General features: G+C 36.0%; 1 protein-coding gene across 2 annotated transcripts in view; it reads right to left on the reverse strand.

Annotated features, from left to right (window-relative positions):
• Window positions 1-20768, reverse strand: part of Slc25a21 (solute carrier family 25 member 21) — a 464613-nt gene that overhangs the window by 111324 nt on the left and 332521 nt on the right. For both annotated transcript variants that reach the window (XM_063230688.1, NM_001278766.1), the window contains one exon: window positions 14667-14750. In XM_063230688.1, the coding sequence (XP_063086758.1) occupies window positions 14667-14750 (84 nt within the window). The remainder of the gene's footprint in view (window positions 1-14666; window positions 14751-20768) is intronic.

Genomic DNA, 20768 nt, shown 5'->3' on the forward strand with positions numbered 1-20768 from the left:
GCTTCCCTAACTACACTGAGCAGTACAACTCAGTGTTGCTTGCCAATGTTGAATCACTTGAATTTAAAAGCCATGTGTCCTAATCCAGCCAGCACAGTATCAAAATAATTCTGTTTTCCTGAGATTGTTAGAATGATGATGTTCCATGGTTAGAATCTTGCTCTTAATGTTACCATGGGAGTCATATATTTTTCTTGGTATTTATTTTGATTTGACTCTATTTTATATGAATGTGGTTAGTATAACTATGAGACCAGAAATGATTTAATTAAATTCAGGCAATACAAATTGGGTGATGCTTATATACAAAGAGCTGTATGGATGCTATTACAATCCCAAGTATGATTTCATCAGAGTTCTGCATATTTAAATAATTGTGACTAGTTACCCATAATTAGCCATGCTATAAGATACTAAAACCAAAACTAGCTAACAATTGTTGTGTGTATGTTTATAGGCCATGTATTAATATAGAATGCTAGCAGCACAATCAAGTAGACACTATTATTATTTCCTGAAAATGAGGAAATTAAAATGTAATGAAGTCATTTTCCCAAGGTCCAAAAACTTGTAAGTAGAATTCTAATCCAGGTCTCTCTGATGCCAAAGGTAAAATGGTATCACAGGGGCAAACTGCTATAAAAGAGATAAGTCATCATTCTACTTTGAGTGATATAGATGGCATCAAAGAGGAGGTAGCATATGAATTAGGCAGTTAGAAATAAATCAAACTCATATGTGTAAATACCGTATTATCTCCCTAGTGTAAGAAACTGAAAAATTATATATGTTCCAAAATCTACAATGAATACTGTGTAAAGGTAAGAAACTCTTCAAAGAGGAAAAATAATTAGAATAAGGGAAAGGAGGATAGAAGGAAGGGAAAAGGAAAGACATATATATATATATATATATATATATATATATATATATATATATGATAGCTAAACTGACTATACTACTAATTGTATTATTATTGGGAAAAACAGTTTATACTCATGTTTAGATCAATTTTTACATATCTGTATCTGTTAATCTAAGCAACCCCCTTGAAGGTAACAACATGCAATATTACAACCATCGTCAAATTCCTATCCTCTTGTTTTGTAAACCTATACTGTTATTGTATTTGGTTTCTCAGTGTTGTTTGATTTGCCTGTATTGCGTTTTTTTGTGTGTCTTTTTAATCTCAAATAAAAAAATGAATTAGGGATTTGTGCTTGACCCAAATATTCATGGGTAGTTAAAAAGGGAACAGGTGCTCTTGGCTTCTAGAAAAAGCACACAAAATGATCCAGGAGTAATACTTGGTTGGGAAATGTTATCACATATGATCTATGTGTGATGCTGGTTAGGAGTCAAACCAGATATGGAAAGCACAGAAATATATCATGTCAGGGATTTTAGCTCTGTTTTAGATTGTTTCTGTGCAAACAATTTTCCCCAAACTTTGTAGTAATACATTATCATCACAAAATTTCTGTGGGTCAGGACCCTAAGCCCAGCTTAGCTAGGTTCCTATGACTCATGGTCTCCCACAGTAGCAGACATGTTGTAAACTGGTTTATCCGGGGGCTTATGGAAAATTTACTTCCAAGCTTGCTCTTGTTGCTGTTGGCAAGATCTGCCTCAGTTGGTGGCGGGAGCCACTCTCAGGCCCTGCCATGTAAGCTTCTTAAGGGGCAGCTCATTTCAAAAAATGGAAATGCAAGAAAGCAAGAATTGTAAGTAAGAGCTCTCAATAGTTTTAAAATTTTTCTCAATTTTTATTATTTATTAATTCATTTTGGTACATTATTTCACTTTCATCATATTCTCTTCAGTGAAAGACAGTAAGTTTAAAGGGTGAGGACTACACAAGGTCATGAATGCACAGAGTGGGGGCATCACTGGGATCATCTTAGCGGCTGCTGACCAAGGAGACCAATGAGAAATTATGTCAGTCACCCTTCCATTACTGAGGCAATACCAGAGATACACAGCTTAAAGGAGAGGTTTGTTCTGGCTTACAGTTTCAGAGGTTTTGGTTTATCTGTGTGAGCACTAAGACAGAAACATTAGAGTGGGAAGACCTACCAGAAGAAAGCCGTTCACTTCATAGAAGCCAGGAAAGAGAGTAAAAGTCAGAGAGGAAGTGGGAGGGGACCAGATATAGTGTCCAAACTCATGCCCCTATGGCCCACTCCCTTTGATTAGGCTCCACCTCCTGGGTCTATCACCTCCCAAAAGTATCATGAAACTATGATTTCATCAGTGAATTAATCTATTGATAAAGTTAGAGCCTTAACATCCAATCACTTCCCAAGAATCCATCAGTAACCAAGCCATCAATGCAATAAGCCCTTTAGGAAGACACATAATAGAAATAAGAAAAATATGCCAGAATAGAAATAATACAAAATTTCTGAATGTGAAAGTGACATAATCATAGTCACTGAAGCTAACAGCTAAAAAGTCACTTAAGATTTCTCCATCTCACTCAACAAACACCACTCCCCATTGTCAAATCATTGAAAGGAGTTTAAATGTCAACATTGTTTCTTTCCGATGAAATAATAGCATATCCTATAACTGAATACTTCAAATTCTAGGGGAAAGAGAAGGAGGCCAGTGATGACTTCTAGGAGAGCAGGCTAAAAATATGGTTATAGAGATTAAGTAGTAAACAGGTAGTTAAAGATTTTTGGTAATCCAACACATGTTATCTTTCACATAAAACCAGAAATCTACGTATAACTATGTCCTATAGCTTAGTGGATTACATTACATATTCTTCTAATTTTATTCTTTTAACAATAACATCAACCTCTGGAAATTTGATTGAGTTTTGAAATTCACATCAGTTTGTTCACAGAAATATTAAAGAATAACAAATGTTAATGACACCATTGCCTGTCTTTTGTTCTGATTTTGGCTCTTGATTCTTGTAAGACAGATAAAGGTTTAAGGATGTCCACTGCCACCACTCTTATTCAATATAGTTCTCAAAAATTATCCAGAGAACTTAGACAAGAGAAAAAAAATAAAAGGAGTATGGATAGGAAAAGAAAACGTTAAATTATCATTATTTGCAGATGACATGATACTCTACATAAAAGATCCCCAAAAACTTCACCAAAAGACTTCTAGATTTAATAACCACTTTCAGCAGTATAGCTGGATACAAAATCAACACTCAAAAATCCTTAGCGTTCCAGTACACAAATCACAAGCTAGCTGAGAAAAAAAAAAATTAGGGAAGCAAAATGTTTCATAATAGCATACCAAAAAAAAGGAAAGAAAAATATAGCTAGGAATCAATCTAATGAAGGAAGTAAAAGATTTCTACATTTTAAGAGACTTTTTCCTCTCATTTTTATCTGAGTTTAAGTTCAGTTTAAGAATCACTAAAAAGAACTTGAAGTTTTTATAAAGATATTGTTATCCTCTAAGGTGACTACACTTTTAACTCATCAGAAACCCAGAATAAGTTGAAATAAAGACCTGGAACTATTTCCGAGGCAGTATCTCCGCTCAGGCTCTGAATTGAGACCAGAGACAACTTATTCCTCCCCCACACACCTGGCCCTCCTTTTCCTCCTGTCAGCACCCTGTGCAGAGAGGCTGTGTCTGGCCTCTTAATCGGGTCTCGCTGACGGCTGATAGCACTGCAAACGTTTTCACTTATTCTGTGGTCCAAAGACCAGTCAGTAAATCAAAAAGCTGTGTGAGACCGAGGGTGTGCATTGTGACTGTATGCCTGCAATCTGCAGTGATGACAGCAGGCAGATCCAGGAGCGACACCATTTTTAAAGGTCACTCTGTGGGCAGAACAAAAGACCTCTGATTTAGAAAAGGAATCCTAACTCTGGGACATGGAAGCACTGGATGCTATCTGAGCACTCTGAAAATTCATCATCAGCTCCGTGATTGTGAAGATGGAGCACAATGTGGTCTGCTTTACCACCCGGTGTGACTGCATTTGACAACCGTGTGGTTTCACAATAGTGTCAATATGATAAAATATAAATGCTCAATAACGTACCAATGGGTCAGCAGACTGTTTTTTGTTTTCTAATACTGAAATAAGCTTCTGGCCATTTTTCTGTGGTATTCTTTCCCCTCATTCTTTGTCATCTTCAACACTGAATAAGATATCTCAATTTAAGTTACCTACATTTTCTGTAGAAAGAAATTACAGATTATGATATTCACAAATTCTATGTTCAGAGGATTGAACTAACTATGGGCTGACGTTATTTTTCAAAATCTGCATCTGAACTATGCAATATACAGACTTTCTTCTTGTCATTTTCCCTAAACAATGCAGTATAAGTAACTACTGACATGACATTTGCAATGTATTAGTTATAAATACTCTAGAGACAAGTGATCAAAAGTATATGTTTAGGTTGTATGCACATATTTAAGGAACTTGAGTTTTTATGAATTTTGGTGTCCTGGAATCAATTCTATGAGGATGCCAAGGGATGGCTAAATATATTTTATGACCAAAATTTTCTGAGTGTAATTACTAAATTATAGGTAAACTTTTGTTGTTGTTGTTGTTACACAAAAGATTCTGGGGATTGAACCCAAGGAGCACTGGGCTACATATCCAGCCTCTTATTTTTTTTTATATTTGAGGCAACCTCTTCCTAAATTGCCTCAGCTTGTCTCCAATTTGTATTCCTGATTTAGCTTTCTGTGTAGTTGGGATTGTAGGTATGCGCCATTGCACCCAGTGATAAACCACTAAGGGTTTTTTGTTTGTTGTTTGTTTGTTTGTTGTTTTTGATACAAGGTCTCACTACATAGTTCAGGCTATTGTGAAATCACTATATAGCCTAGGCTGGCCTGGAACTCATGGGAATCCTCCTGCCTCAGCCTCTGGAGTGCTGAGATTATAGATGTGCCCCTGCACACCCAGTGTAAACCATTTTAAAAAGGAACAAAAATTATCTAAGAATAATAATGGCCATATCCATGCTGTAGTTGATTACGTGGCTCCTCTTCCAAAACAGGAGATTTGGAAGAATAAAATGGATTCAGTTTACTAAATGCCATATTTTAGACTTGGGCTTGTCACTCATAAGATCTACCAGGTGAAGTTTGCTATGGTTTATTGTCCAAATCTAACCTTGCCTGCTAAATTTCCTTTTGCCTTTCTTCTTCCCTAGATAAAGAGGAATATTGCTGTAACATCATTAAGCAGTTTGGGCAGGCCAGAACTGATCTTGGCAGTGTGAGAACCAAAGTAGCTGGGCCTATTTTCTTTGGTCATCATCACCATATTTATGAAAAACGATGCATTTGAGGGAGTTCTAGTGGGTACCAGAAAGGGTCTCATTAGTAAAAGACAAAACAGAAAAAGGATGTCAGGTACTAAGAAACTTTTCTCAGAAGTCACAGTGTACTGCTCGCACCTGCCAAAAGCAGATTTCACTCGGGCAAATCAAGCTTGCATTTAACACTCCACAACCTACACATGCTTAAGGTGCATTGCATATTATCTTAAGGGGCTGGTAGAGATCCCATCTGAATGAAGACTCAGCTGTATGTGAACTTAACTGGATCTACAAACAGACAAAAGAGACCAGCTCCAGGATAAGGAAACTGTCATGCCCAGAACCATCCAGCCTATTCCAACATGGCAGTCCTGGGTAGCATAAAGTGGCTTCTGTTACTTAAGAAAAAAAGAAGAAAATCAACAGCAAAACTACTGAGCATTGTGAAGTTGGAACCTGATTTAGGTGGTGAGGATGCAGACTGTGAAAATCACTGCAATTTCTGGCTACTGAAAAGTTAGCTCTTTTTTATTTTTTGAACTCCAACATGCTCCCTCAGGATGATGTGGAGACCGCTTCACTCAGGGTATTTCCTATAGGATCAGGTCTATTTTCTGAGAGTGTTTTAACAATCAGCTGGCCATACTAGGTTTGGTAAACCATTCGTTAAAAAAGTAGACCCACTAAGGCATCAAATGTAGACAAATGTCTTAGAATGAATCTCTCAATAATAAGGAAATGTCTAAATCTTACTAAGTTGATGATTTAGAGCCTAGACATCCCACTTCTTTTGTCTGTGTCACAAGCCACTCATTCCCTTTCTTAATGAAAACAAGAAGGAGTGATTATACCTCCTGGGGCTGTGCCATTTATGCCGTCTGAAAGGCACTTAAACGAGTGGCACATTATCTCACACATCTGGAGTTTACCAAATTAGCCAATTATGCTGGAGCTCATAAAATGAGGCCTTAAATGTCATTTAACTAGAAAATATTATAATCACCAAGTGGTCTGATTGTAAGATGATACTCAGGGCAGCATCAGTGGTTACAGAAAACAGATCGTGAAACAAAACACAGTTCAAATGTCCCCTTCAAAAGCAACCGCATATTTTTTACAGCAATATTTTCTGAAGAATACCATATTTCTGAAGGCACCAGCAACCAACATGTTTCTCATTTGAAACTAGGTTTAATATGACCTAGTTGTTTCCTATTTGTTTGCCTTGAGCAAACCAATGCCCAAGAATTGTTTTCATAAGAGATCCAAGGAACATAGAGGATAAGAGTAGACGGACTAAAATGCATAACTTGGAGCTATCTAAAAGAGATGGTCCAACTATTGAATTAAGAGTCTTGAGTTGCCAGAGCTTGAGGCACTGCCTCAATGTCACTAAAAGTTTGGTTGAATAAATATGTATGGGTCTCTCAGCACTTCAAACTGGATTTAAGAAAGAAGCAAAAGCTGTCTTAAATTGCTGTGTTATTTGAGGACAAAAATTAAAGATGATAGACTATCTATTCAAAAATTAGGGTTTATAACCACTATTTCCTTATTGTCTTCTTTCCAATTATTAAATAATAGTTTTTTTTGTACCAGGGATCAAACTCACGATCTTGTGCTTGCCAGGCAAGTGCTTATGCCACTGAGCTAAATCCCCAGTCCTTAGATTTTGATCTTTAGTGAGAGGAGATATAGCACAATGGAAAAACCAAGACTATGACACTATAATTGTGTAACCTCAGACATTCAATTTCTCTGATTTTCAGTTACATTATATAAAATATGGAATAAAGATGCTGGGTTATTCTGAGATCAGTGCTGTGCTAAGAAGAACACATGAACAAATGCATGGTACCTTGAAGGAAGGAAGTATTAAATTCATGTCTTCCTTTACCTAAGTATTACCAGAATATTTTCTCTTTATTTCTCCTTATGTCAGGAAGAATGGACTCTTGGAGTGGAGTACGGGTGAGAGAAAGCAGATAGTCCTGACTTTATGTTAACATAATTTACAATGCCCTCACCCTCCATGAACATCTCAGTCACTCTGGTTAAAGGAATGACAAATACTAAGAGACTAGGAAAATTTGTATGAAGCACTCTGAGCAAAGGCAAGTAAGGTCTGATGTGTGGACATGCGGCAACAGGAATAGCAGCCCCTGGTGCTCTTATGAAATGAAACTGGTTGGTTTTAGAACTTGGATCCCCAGCCCCTGAGCCACAGATAATTACTAGAACCTGGTTAGGTTCTGGGCTGCACAGGTATGATATAAATGACAAGCCAGCAAGCAAATGTTCATCTGTTTATAGCAACTCTTTCTTGCTCACATTACTGCCTGCATGCAGCCTCCTGTCATCTCCATGAGTGTAACTAAACTCTTACAGGAGAAAAAACTTTACTGTGAACTGTACATGTGAAGGATCTAGGTTGTAGGCTCTCTGTGGGAATCCAATGTTTGATAATCTCAGGTGGAGCTGAGGTAATGATGCTAGTGCTGGGGAGCAGCTACAAATACACTGATTAAATTAGGGGTTTATCAATGGGAGTGATTCACATTCTCTGAGTCTGCTTTGTATAGTATGTAGCAACCAGTGATCAAATGAAGTCATGAGACCAAGTACCCTGCATTAAAAGACGAGCCTTTGGAGTTTAAAAAAAACATGAACACAAAGAACAGAAATAACTATTGAAGACTACCAGTTTATCAAATGTGTACACATATCATTCTTAGTGGCTAACTATATTGCTAAAACTAATAAGCCTTTTACTATTGATAAAGAATTCACCCTGACTGCTGCTAAAGACATTTGTTATGAACTTCTGAAAACTGATAGTTCAAAAGGTTATATGTGCTCCTCTTTCAGCTAGCACAATAAGCCAATGAACTGAATAAACAGCAGAGGATACTGAAAGAAAATTTTTTAGAGACTTGAGTCCCCATGATGTGCAACCCAGTTGCTGAGTCTACCTATATTTACAACAGGCAATAAGGTTTATTTGAAGAAGGTATTTTTTAGGAGGTTGTATACAAGAATACATAATGTGTATATTCATTGACAAGCAAAACCAGAGCTGCAGAACTACTCAAGTTTTTGAGTGATAACATATCAGGAAAGCTGGATTGGTCATTTTGTGCTGGTATATGCATGCACAGAGTGGTTGCTAACAATGGATAGTTTGTAGGTCTCACTAGTTGGGTAAAAGAAGTTGTTTCTAAATGAGTCTATGCACTATGTCATTGGTAGTTTGCTAAAACAAAAGCCACCTGAACATAACAACATTTTACTAGATATGATTAAAGTTATCAACCACATTAAAGTACATAGTATTAACTCATGTCCTTTTGTGCAGCTCGGTAAAAGGATGGATGCAGAGTACACATATCTTCTCAGTGTACACAAATGAGAAGTCTTTTTAATGGTAGATTAATGGCCAGACTTTTCGAGTTACACAACTCACTCCAGAGATTTCTTTTAGAGAAAGTCACTACTGGCAGCACATTTCATTGACACCTTGCTTCCTTGTGTGACATAGTCAAACTGCTCAATCTATCACATTAGAGAAAAATGTTTAAGTTGGAAGATAAAGTCACTACATTCAAAACCAAACAGGAATTCTAAGGGCAATGCATGAACATTGGAATTTTTTTTACATATTTCAAACATTAACAGAAATTTAAAGAGACTGAGCAAGAGATTTCCTTCTCTCAGCTGTTGCATGATCATCTATCTCAGCTTTCAAAAGACTTCAAACATTATTCCCAATCATAAAAGACCTCCAGACTGGAAAGGAATGGATCCATTACCCATTTGTGAATAAACCAGACTAATCAACTGTTTCTAGAAAACAATCAACTGCTTGCGGCTGCAAATGGTAGTTGTCTTAAAAGCATGCTTGAGACAACTTCAAATCTCCATACATTCAAGATTAAAATCAAGGCAGAATATTCTAAGATTGTCACAAAAACACAGAAATGCCTGTCTTAATTAACATCATCCTATCTTTGCAAATCAGATTTTTCTGCAGTGACAGAGACCAAAACAAGATTATAGATAGATCAGACATAAACAACATATTTCAGGCCAGGGGCATAGCTTAGTGGCATAAGTACTTCCCTGGCAAGAGCAAGGTCCTGAGTTCAATTTCCTGGTACCCCACCTCCCTCCAAAAAAATATTTCAGGCATCACTGTCTCCCATTACACCTAGATTGGACCAATTAGTAGCAGCAACAAAAACTCAGGAATCCCAATGATTCTGCATTATGATGAGTTGTATAATTATTTTGTTATAATGTAGTAATAATGATAATAAGGTACATGATAAATTTAATGGGCTCAAATTATCTCCAGCTCACACCCTCACTTCACCGCCTCCCAATCCATGGAAAATTATCTTCCAAGAGGCCAGTCACAGGTGCCAGCCAGGTTGAAGACTGCTGTGTTAGAGACCTATAAATAACAAGGCTATATCTGTGTATTTCTGGCTTCACTTATCACAATAGATGTCCTATTGGTGAGTTTATTTCCTCAAACCAGAGAAGGTTGAAGAATCATGGTGAAAATGGAGGAACTTTCAACAGAGACCATGGCACATTTTTTTTCTGCTTTTATTCCTAAGGAATTGTCCTTTCTATGTCAGAAAAAAAAAACAGCCTCTTTGGTAAAAGCTAACTAAGTATGAGAATTCCATAAAATGTAAGTCTCTACCTACAATCTGGAAGGCATTTTTAAAGCTTAATATTACCTCTAAGAAACTGTTTTAAAAAATAATGTCTTTAATAAAACTAGTGCATATCAAACCCCAAACCTTGTGCATGATAGGCAAGTCCTGTATCACTGAGCTCTATCCCCAACCATATCTGTGTTTCTAAGAAAAACAAATACTACAAACTACAAAGGCAAAAGCATCTGAATGTGGTTGAATTATCATCTCTTTTTGGAAGCATGTAAATTCTGGGCAGGGGTCAGGAAGGGCATGTTCAGGAATAGTGTGAGTACTATTTTCACTTTCTTATAGTGGGAAAAGAGCAGATTTGGGCAGATACTAAATGTATAAAGTAAAAGAACTAGATTTCAAGAACATTTAACTCAGAAGAGAGAGAAAAAGGTAAGAGATATAGCAACGGTCGAATTAACTAATGCTATTCACATCAAAGTTCATAGAGCAAATTGACCTCCATAAACCTGAGTTTAGAAAATCTTTACAATCATAGTACATGCCAAAAAATAAGAAAATCATAAGGATCTGATTCTACTAAAAAAACTCAACACAGCATTAAAAGGTTTCTTTCTTTTCTTTCTTCATTTGTCTGTGTTTAACCTAAAACCATGAAATGCTCTTGTTCAATATCAAAATTAACAGGCATCTTTTCTTTTGTATTTTTTAAATATATATTTCTATCTTTAAAACTAGAGCTCTCTGGCTTTCGGCTAACAGCAAGTTCACATCTATAGACATTGCAGGAAAATGTCAATTTGCTCTAGAAGCAATTATATATACAGTGCAGGAGTTGCCAATTTTTATTATCCAGGGATCACACATACTGTGTTTGCCCCATCATTTAATATCAAAACATGACTTTCCCCCCTAAAACACACTTGAAATAAAGAACCTAGCTAATGAACACCCACATCCAATTCAGTGATGTCTGTTACAGCTTACAGAACTTGGTATTACAGACATCACTGGTTTACTAGAAAGGGACATTATGTTGACTAGATAATACATTATTATTTCTGTAACTTTATGTGTGCTCTGAGTTAAATGAATGCAATTTTTATCCCACTTAATGCAAAAACAAGTATATTTTTAGTGTATGCCAATTAGATTTCACATCTCCAAAGTAAGAGCAAGAAGGGCTTGCAGATCCTTTATTACTAGAGGACTTCAGTTGTTACATTGAACCTTAAGATCATTGTCAAAGCTTCAGAGATAGCAATCCACAGCACGCACTATCAGCCCTGTTTCATTCTGCAGCATTATGATGTTGGTGTGCTGACTTTTATTCATGTGTTTAGCATGTGCACACTGTCTGTACTCTGTGACAAACACAGGTATTAGGAATACAGAACTAAATGAGACACCGCCCTTAGGTAAATATATTCTTGGAGCGGAAAAGGAAGGACAGGAAGTTGCATGCTTGGTTTTTTTATGGCATATACTCAGCAAGTAAAGGAAGGAAGAAAGAGGAGGAGAAGGGAGCAAAAATAGTAAAAAGAAACAGGATGAAAAATAATTCAGCATATGGTAGAGAAAAATGGTTAGGAATGGTGAAACTTGAGGACATCTTTGAATCAACAAGGCTAGTTTGTTGGTTAGATCAGAGGATTGGGGCCTCCAGGAATAGAGAGGTGCATGCAAAAGCCATGACAGTGGGAGAGATCAGAGAACTAAAAAGCATAGCTTTTCCTAGAGGATATCTGTGTATGAGGCATAAGACTGGAAAAGGGAGAGACATGCCAGGAGGGCTCTGCACACAATGAAAAGAATTTGAACTTCAAATTTCAGGGCATGTTTTTACACACTCCCCAAATGCTCTAAGACAAAATAATTTTAAAAGTATAAAACTAGCATAGAGATGAACTAATGAGATAGAATAGGAAAAAAGAGAAGCAATAGAAAAATCTAGATGATGGGCATGCACACATGTAATATATGAAAAAGGTACCATTTCCAATTAGTGTGTGAAGGGTGAGTTTTCCAAGAGGTGTCTGAAAACTGAGTAACAATCTCAAAATTAAATTTAATTCCTATATAATACACTATTAATTTTTGAAAATTCCTAGATGAGTTAAACATTTGCATGTAAAAATACCAGAAGAAAATCTTCAACATTTTGGTATTAGGGGATGTTTTATTTTGTTTTGTTTTTAACATTGTTAGAAAGCTCAACGGAAATATTGTTAGGTTCACAACATTCTAATCTTCAAAAATCACTAACTTCTGAAAAAACAATAAGTAACTGTAAGCAATCAACAGGTTAAGAAAAAATATTACAATCTATGTAGCATTCAAATAACTTGAATCCATAATTTATACCATTCTACTACAAGTCAATTTTTTAAAAACTCTAACAGAGAAATGAGTAAAGGATATGAACACGAAACTCATGAAAGAAATTATACCTAATGACCTAAAAGTATGCTTAATGCCAGTAACAATCAAAGAAATACAGTTAAGATACTTAGATTTTTCATAACAGATGTCAACAGGAGATACATGGTACTAACAACTATCTCAAATAACTGATCATATTCTGTGGTTGAGAAGGTATGGCGAAATGGGAACTCTCAAATACTAAGGTTATAAACTCAGTACATACTCTTTGAAAAGTATTGTGGCAGCATCAATAATACCACTTTATTCTATAAGTAAATGGCTAGTGATTAGTTTCATACATACAATATATAAATATTAAATGTTTTAAAATATGAGTATGTATTAAATATATAAATCTATATCCACAATTGTGCAAAGACTATATAAGAATATTTATCACATTGTTGTTTATAACAGTAAAAATCTGAAAACATTAAGATTTACCAAAGGAATTAATAAATTGCAGCATATCAATGAAACATGGTGTTCTTAAGGATATACTGGCATGGAAAGATATTCATGAAATAAATGATTAGTAAAATAGTATCTATAGTAAAATATGACAAGAGAGGAAATGAGCTACGGAGGGTCAAGTTGACATGGATTGGAGGCCTAGCTCCTCTACTTTTATATATTTATATATGAGATTTACTAACTTCTCTAAAGTTTTTTTTCAGTCTATGCAATTGGAGTGGAACCTACCTCATACAGTTGTAAGAAGAATCTCAAGTGTACAATACAGTCTAAATATACATATCAGTATTTTCAGATTTTTCAATAGCTATTTTTAACTATTATGAAGATAAATTTTGAATGCAAACATATTACATATAATATTATAAAATATATTTTAGAAAATTGTACTTCACAGAGTCATGAATGTACATGTCAAAGGCAATTTTAGCTTACATAAACAAAATATTCTATTTACCTGATCAGCTACAACCCCTGGACCATGCACGCGTATAGGTCCATGATCTGTTAGGAACTGAGCTGCACAGCAAGAGGCAAGCAGTAGAAAAACCAGTGAAGCTTCATCTGTATTTACAGTCTTTCCTCCTCATTCACAGTATTGCCTTAGTTTCACTGGGACAGCAGTGGCATTAGATTCTCACAGGAGCATGAACCCTTTTGTGTGAACTGTGCATGAGAAGGATTTAATTTGCAAGATCTTTATGAAAACATAATACCTGATTATCAGAAGTGGAGCTACAGCTGTGATGCAAGCAATTGGGAGAGGCTGCAAATACAGATCAATGATCTCCGAAGACACACAAAAACTCTAACAATATAACTGCTTGTAAATTCATATTAAAACCCTATCAGGGAATGGCAAGTTACAATTAAGCAGGAGCTGGTGGCAAGCTTTATAGTAGCAAATGAGGTGATGTACTTCAATTGTGTAGCTGAATGTGGTGCAGCGTTATGTCAGAATCTCACACACTTCAATCTATGCAGGGTCCAGTGATTATTGGATTTACTACCTCTGTCAATGTCTTATTGCCACACTGCACGCCTGTCTCAATCATAGTTCTGGTAAGCCTGAAAGCTAACTCTAAAATGAATAAAAACCAAACATAATCAGAGAGCTTCTTTGTAAAGGGGAAAGACCCAGTGATGATACAGCAGAAGAAACCAAACAAAAAGAAAGCTACATTTAAAAGAAGACATCAACAGTCTTCCACATTATGGTAAGCTGTATAATTACTTCACTATATATTGCAACATAATAATAACAGAAACAAACTACACAATAAATGTCATCTGCTGGAATCATTCTGACACCTTCTCCCCTTTCCCACCAAGCCTAGCCCATGAAAAAAGTGTCTTCCACAAAAGCAGTCTAGTGCCAAAATAGCTGGGGACTATTGATCTAAAAGATACAGTAATGGATTTGATGCATAAGTTTTTGACACAGATATGTTTTGACTGTATATTCATAAACCACTGTGCAAACAAGGAATGCATTTGAGGATTATATTTAACTACAAAATAAAGAACTGTCAAGTTTAGGGGGCCTCAGCTATGAGAACTTTTTAAGACTTTAATGACATAAATTAGAAACTGTCTTCTGATCATTAAGTTATTAATAACTTTTGTGGTAGTTTCTATTACATATGCATTCAATTTTTAATCATTTCAGGAAAAACATAAAGTAGGAAGGTCCATTTTTAGGTGTGTTTTCTCAATAAATCTAGAAAAATAAACCATTGAAAAATGAGAAAATATGTTTTTACAGAAATACATTAAAATACCTCTATCAACATACTGTCCCTAGATGAAAAACAATACATACCCCTCTGTTCGGAAAATCATTCGAAAGCTATCTCCTAAGCTTTTATAACTGTTTGGATCAGTTGCACTTCTCTGAATCTGGAACCTAGAAACAAAAAACAAACAAACAAAAAATCTATGTTAAGAATTTTTCTCATTTTTCAGTCTTAAAAACTCAGCAGTTTTTCAGATTCATCTAAAATATTTTGATTTTTGCTAATACACTTTATTGATTTGATTGCCTTACATCATCTTTGCCTTATTTCTATAGAATTTGATAGAAATTTTGTGCTTTAATAGAAACTATAGAAAAAAACTTTTTTCAGCTGCTAAACAGATACACCCTGAAGCATTTTTGTGAAAGCACACACAGATGTCATACATTAACAAATTTCAAAATCTGAAGATATATATGAAACTAGTATGTAGCTTAAGTATTGTCTTAATTAGTGTTTCTTGATGATGATTTAATAGCAAGGTAAAAGATATTGAGCAATTAATATGGCCTATTTTGGATCCTGCTTGTGAATCTGGAATTCATTCTGGCAGGTAAGTGCTTGCGAATGGGGTGAGAGTGGGATTTTATTTTGGGGTCATATTACTATGCAGTTTACTACATTGCTCAATTAACATGACCCTTCTCCTCCTCCTCATCTTTTTGAGTATGAATAATTATCTTTAAGCTCTCAATTTCCCAATGTTTCCAGGAACAGGTCTTAGCTGTTTATTTCAAATTTTCTCTAAGGTTTGTTTCAGAAGAAACTGCTAAGTGCTCTCATTTCTCCCTAACCCCAGTTCTCCATTGTCCAGGTTCTTTAGTTTGCCCACTCTTTTGTGTTTTACATTCTTATTTCAGTTCTGATTTAAGGCCCTTCTTCCACCTCTCCTTCCCGCCACAATTTCACCATTTTTAAAAAAAATTTCAATGTTACCTCCAATATCACTTATTTTAAGGTGTCTTTTCCATATTGTTGGCTTCATAATATGAACACAACATCTACTTATAAGGATAATGTACTTTATTTGTTTTAGGCCTCAGGGAATTATGCTGAAGACTGTTATACACCATAGAGAAGAGCAGGTATATTTCTTCGATTGAAACCATTGGGAAAATTAATGGAATGAATTTATCAAAGATAAGTAAAACTGGAAATACATATTTTTTTACAAAGTGGAGAGTTGCTAAAAGTTTCTGATCAGGAGAATATCATTTAGGGATGTGGGAGTTTGTGCATAGCTCTGGCACATACAAATCCCGGAGTAAATATTAACTGATTAAATAGATTAGGAGTATGGAGTGGAGAACAATTAGGAGAACAGTCTGGGGGAGAGAGAATTAGTCCAGAATACAAATGGAAACAACCTAAATGAAGAAAAGAGGCCATGTTAGGTAGACGTTTTTCCTGTTAAGTAAAAATTTTTGATGATATATTCATGTTCTTTTGCTCTTTCACATAGCATATTTTTTTGATCTTGCACACAGCAAGTAATTTTCCACAACCCTATACCTAGTACTGCCAAACTTTAAAGTCTCATCAATACTCATTTTTAGAGTATGGGATTTTTTGTCAAAGTTCCTCCTATGTAGACATAATCAGTTTACACTAACTATACTCTTAAATTTAAATTGCACAGTTTATAAGAAGGTCATGCTTCAGCAGTTAACTCATTTAAGTTGCTTGGGATCCAAAGATGGTTTGGTGAACAGGGCTGGGGATACAGCTCAGTGGCACAGCACTTGCCTGGCAAGCACGAGGTTGTGAGTTTGATTCCAGATATCAAAACAAAGCAAAACAAAAAAGACAGTGATATGATTTACATACACAGTAACACTGAAAGAAGACTCAGTAGAGGTTCTGTCGAGCCTAAGAACAAGGGCTGATGGTCAGACAGTTGTTCTATATTTGGATATTTCTGGCCTATAGTATATAGATGAGAGGAGTTGGCACTTCAAAGACACATGAACTAATACTAAACAGAAGATAACACAATGGGAGAACGATTTTGAGATTTGTGAACAAATAACTGGAACACAAAGAACAATTTTCAAAATATTGAATTTTATTTTACTTCAAATGCGGCAACTCCATCTCTTCAGCTGCATATTCATAACCTATATTCATTGTGAATGCAAGATGTTTTCTTAAGTCGAGCTGGAAAACCCAAGACTCTTCTTTAATTGTTCTTTTAAGAAAGTTATTTAAAATAGTTTCATACATTATAAAATTATTACATGCACAGAGACGTTTTTCATAAGATCTGTAACAACCCTTCCTTATTTACTTTGAATTCTTGTCTAGATGCTATTCTCTCAAATTACAAAATATTTTCTTAATGTATGCCTTATGATATGAGACAAAAAGGTTTTACAAATTTCCAAGGCATTATGTCCACTCTGAAGCAGCATAAAAATACAAACAAAAATAATTGCCAACAAAGAGAAAACATCCCAAATGTCAAGCAGCTTGGACACCAGCGTTACCCAGGTGTTACTGCTTTCTGAGGAGGGTCAGGAAGGGTATCAGGAAGGGAAAGAGATTTGAGCTGGTCCTCCTGACACTCACAGAGGCAAAAAGAACAAACCAAGAGGAAGCATTTTAGGTGGGACAGGAACAAAGGCCAGTGAGGGAGGGCTGTCCTTTCTAATGGGCAAGCAAAACAAAGACCCTCTTCCATCACAGAGCCTGCATATTTCTCCCAGGAAGACATTGTAGCATTTGGCTAAAGGCATAGGCTTGATTGTTCAGGCTAAGACTGAGCTGGTTAGCAAAGGGTCCTTGGCGGATAAAGTCATAGGTGAATATAGAACTTTTGACCTTTTCTGCACATCACTCCCACACTTCTGCTACCTCTGGATGGCCATGTCACCATTGTGCGGCCTAGTCTTAGATGGGACTCTGGAAGGTCAGCAGATAGACCATCGCAGGCACACCCTCATGTCTAGAAAATCCATCATACCCTCTCTTTTACTGTTAGTATTAGAGATTTGAGCTTTAAGGTGTCTGCAAGTTCAGGTCATACCTACACCTTTATAAACATGAATATGGAGCATAGTTACTGCATAACTAACTAGCTAACTAGCCTGGCTACTAAGAGTCTAGGCACTTCATGGTTATAGTTTCTTTCTGTTTTTAAACTCTAAGAAATAATATTTCCAGCCCATTATTCATTCAGTTAATATGAGATCCCTGTCCATTTAGAACAGGAAACAAAAGCAATCAGAGGGATCCTTGAGTGCTTCTTTGAAAAGCTGACTGTATGATGAGTGATGCTGTTCTTTACCAACAGGAGAGGTAACATCAAAATAACCAAATGAAGAGTCCACAAGCATCACTGGATGAACAAAGCAAAAGGACAGACAGATATGGCAAACATGGATGCCTTGGTAAAGCCTCTCAAACAGTCTGCTATGTTAAATCAGCTGGAAGTGCTATTAAACAAACTAAAACAAATTCAGTGTTTCATCTATAATGAATCTCATACACAGCAGTGTCTACACTATGCAGAGGGAAAGCATATGCAGTACTTAGTCCCATTACACATGTCTTACTCTGATCACAGAGTTATCAATTTTTCTAAGGAATCTGTTTCACGTAGGTATAATTATAGTACCTTTTGGTCAATCACATAAAAGAGCAATTTCCTTTTTCCTTTCCACTGCCTTTCAGCAACTTAAAAGGCTTCTCTCTTGGACCAAAGCCTTACATCAGTGTTTTTCAAGCTGTAGTCTGTGCTAACAAATTCTCTCTATGCTGAGGGAGACAGTTTTCCAGTTATGTAATATAACTCTTTCTAGACTTGCAAAGGCAAAGCTCCACTGCTCTTGATTGTATTCAGAAGAAAAGGCTGGACCTCTCCATTGTCCTAATAATAGCAGCTTGGACACATCTGGAATCTCTGTCAGAGTAACTTCTTTTATTAGAATGAAAGTTTGCTGTCAGACAAACTGGAGTAAAGGTCGAGAAATATTCATTGCGTGATAGCCGATCAGAATCAAACACAAGCAAAAGTGGTGTGACTGCATCAAACTCTGGGCTACACTGGCAAGACCGGTGAAGCAGGCTGTCACCGTGCCTGCCTGCACAGGACTGTGCCACACCATAAATATTAAGCAAGTTATGGTAACCAAGGGCTTCTTTCTATTTGTGAACCAATGCAAAAAAAATTTTTTTTTTGGTACCAGGAATTGAACTCACAACCTTGCACTTGCCAGGCAGGTGCTTATGCCACTAAATCCCCAGCATACAAAAATGTATTTTTTAAAGTCAAAACTGTTTTCATAAAAAAAGTCTTCACTATGCAATTTTCCCCTATAATCAAGAATCATGATTGCAGCATATTGCACTCATCCATCTGAGTGCTGAGTGAAACCAATTTTAAACTTGTCTGTTAATTCTCAACATAATTAAATAGACAACTTTGACTTGTTTGTGGACTTTTGAAGACATGGCTATAAGTAAGATGTTTACAAGAAATACAGTGGCTTTGCTGCCATTAAAAGCTTTAGGATAAGATATCTGAAAATTCCAAAATGTCAAATTGAACAAATATATTTATTTCCAAAGAATTGAAAGTTTCGGAATGTGTGTATATGTGTAAAACACACATATATGTAATTTATTTTAATTATAATTAATTATATCTTTATATGATTATGAAACTATTATATTCAAGTATTTGTATCTTAACAGGTAGCAACTAGTTGCAAAGGGTCAGGCCTGGGTCTGGAATTTGTTCTCACGCTATTTGAGTACCACACTTTCAGCTTTTAAATTAAATCAGATTATTTGGGGTGCACGGGGTGGGGCGGGGAGAGAACCGATGGAGATTTGTGGGACAAAAGTCATTGTGAGCCACTCCTTTGGCACTAGGAAGAGTGAAAAATGCGGTAGGGTGAAGTTTATTTCTGGTGTCCTCCGTCTCAAGATGATTTCTCATTCAACAAAGTTTGACTTTCTCCTACCTCGCCCTCTTCAACCCTGCTTTCAGAAAGCATTTCATCTTCACTTTCGTTTTCATGTCTTGTCTAAGTTTTTCCTCTGTTAAAAGGATTTCAGGTATCAAAAAAGAAGTAGCAAGGTTTGGTTCTCTTTAGGGTGGATATTCCAAGGGTTTCTTACCACCAAAGACAAATCTATGTCACACTGACTCCTGCCCTAGCCTTCATTGGAATTTTATGTATCACAATGCATTTAGCTGCCATCATGACTCCACTTTTGTGTCAAAGAACATACGCTTGGAGCCACCAGTTATAATGCCAAAGCTGTCATTGACTCTGCATAACTAGTGAGATGTATAATTTAATCCCTCTGCCTTTCTCTTCATTGGTAAAGAGAACAGCTGAAAGCAGAAAATAATTTTATTTTGGAGGAAGAGTGACAGTTGGTTAATTTTTGAGTTTTCTGGCCATAAGAGAAAAGAGACACTTTTTTTCTAAAATTTAGACATTTTATTTTCTAAATTCCTCACGTGCCATATTTTATAAGGGCGAGAGACTGGTAATAAAAGTTGTATACTGATAATAAGTAGTGAGAACCTAATGGAACTTCCCGCAGAGATCTTTGTAAATGTGCTATGAACAAAGATTATTAGTAATTACCAGAATATTACCCACACTCCTTAATAAACACTTGAGAAGCCCACTAATGAATCAGTGATTAACAGACCAAAGGTTTGCAATTATAGAACACATTAAAAGAATAACTGCAGGAAGATTAAATAAAGATTTGAACTCACTGTAATTAGCCTATCATACAGAAATAAGATGTTATTCCTTCAGAGCATGTTTGCTTTCTCACTCTTTGAATGAGCTTGGACAAAGTCTGACCGAACACGCAAAGACATGTCTGAGGTTTTGAAATTTAGATATACACACTTCCTTCAACAACTTTGGGAAAAGGCCCTAGAAAGCACAGTGTTAAAAAAAAAAATTCCCACCATGTGTCTTTGTTTCCTGTACTCTGAAAAATCAACTCCAACAGAAGAAATAACATCATTCTCTGAAAGGATAACCCATGGGGCTTCTGTGTTTATCATCCCTGCAGAAAGACTACATCAGATGGCAGGGGGTGAGGTTACTGATTTTGAAGAGACTATTCTTTCCATTTTTTTTCCCCTAAGCGCT

Source organism: Cavia porcellus, unplaced genomic scaffold (assembly GCF_034190915.1).
Source record: "Cavia porcellus strain 051 isolate PalLab524CR breed Dunkin Hartley unplaced genomic scaffold, mCavPor4.1 scaffold_1, whole genome shotgun sequence".
NCBI lineage: Eukaryota > Metazoa > Chordata > Mammalia > Rodentia > Caviidae > Cavia > Cavia porcellus.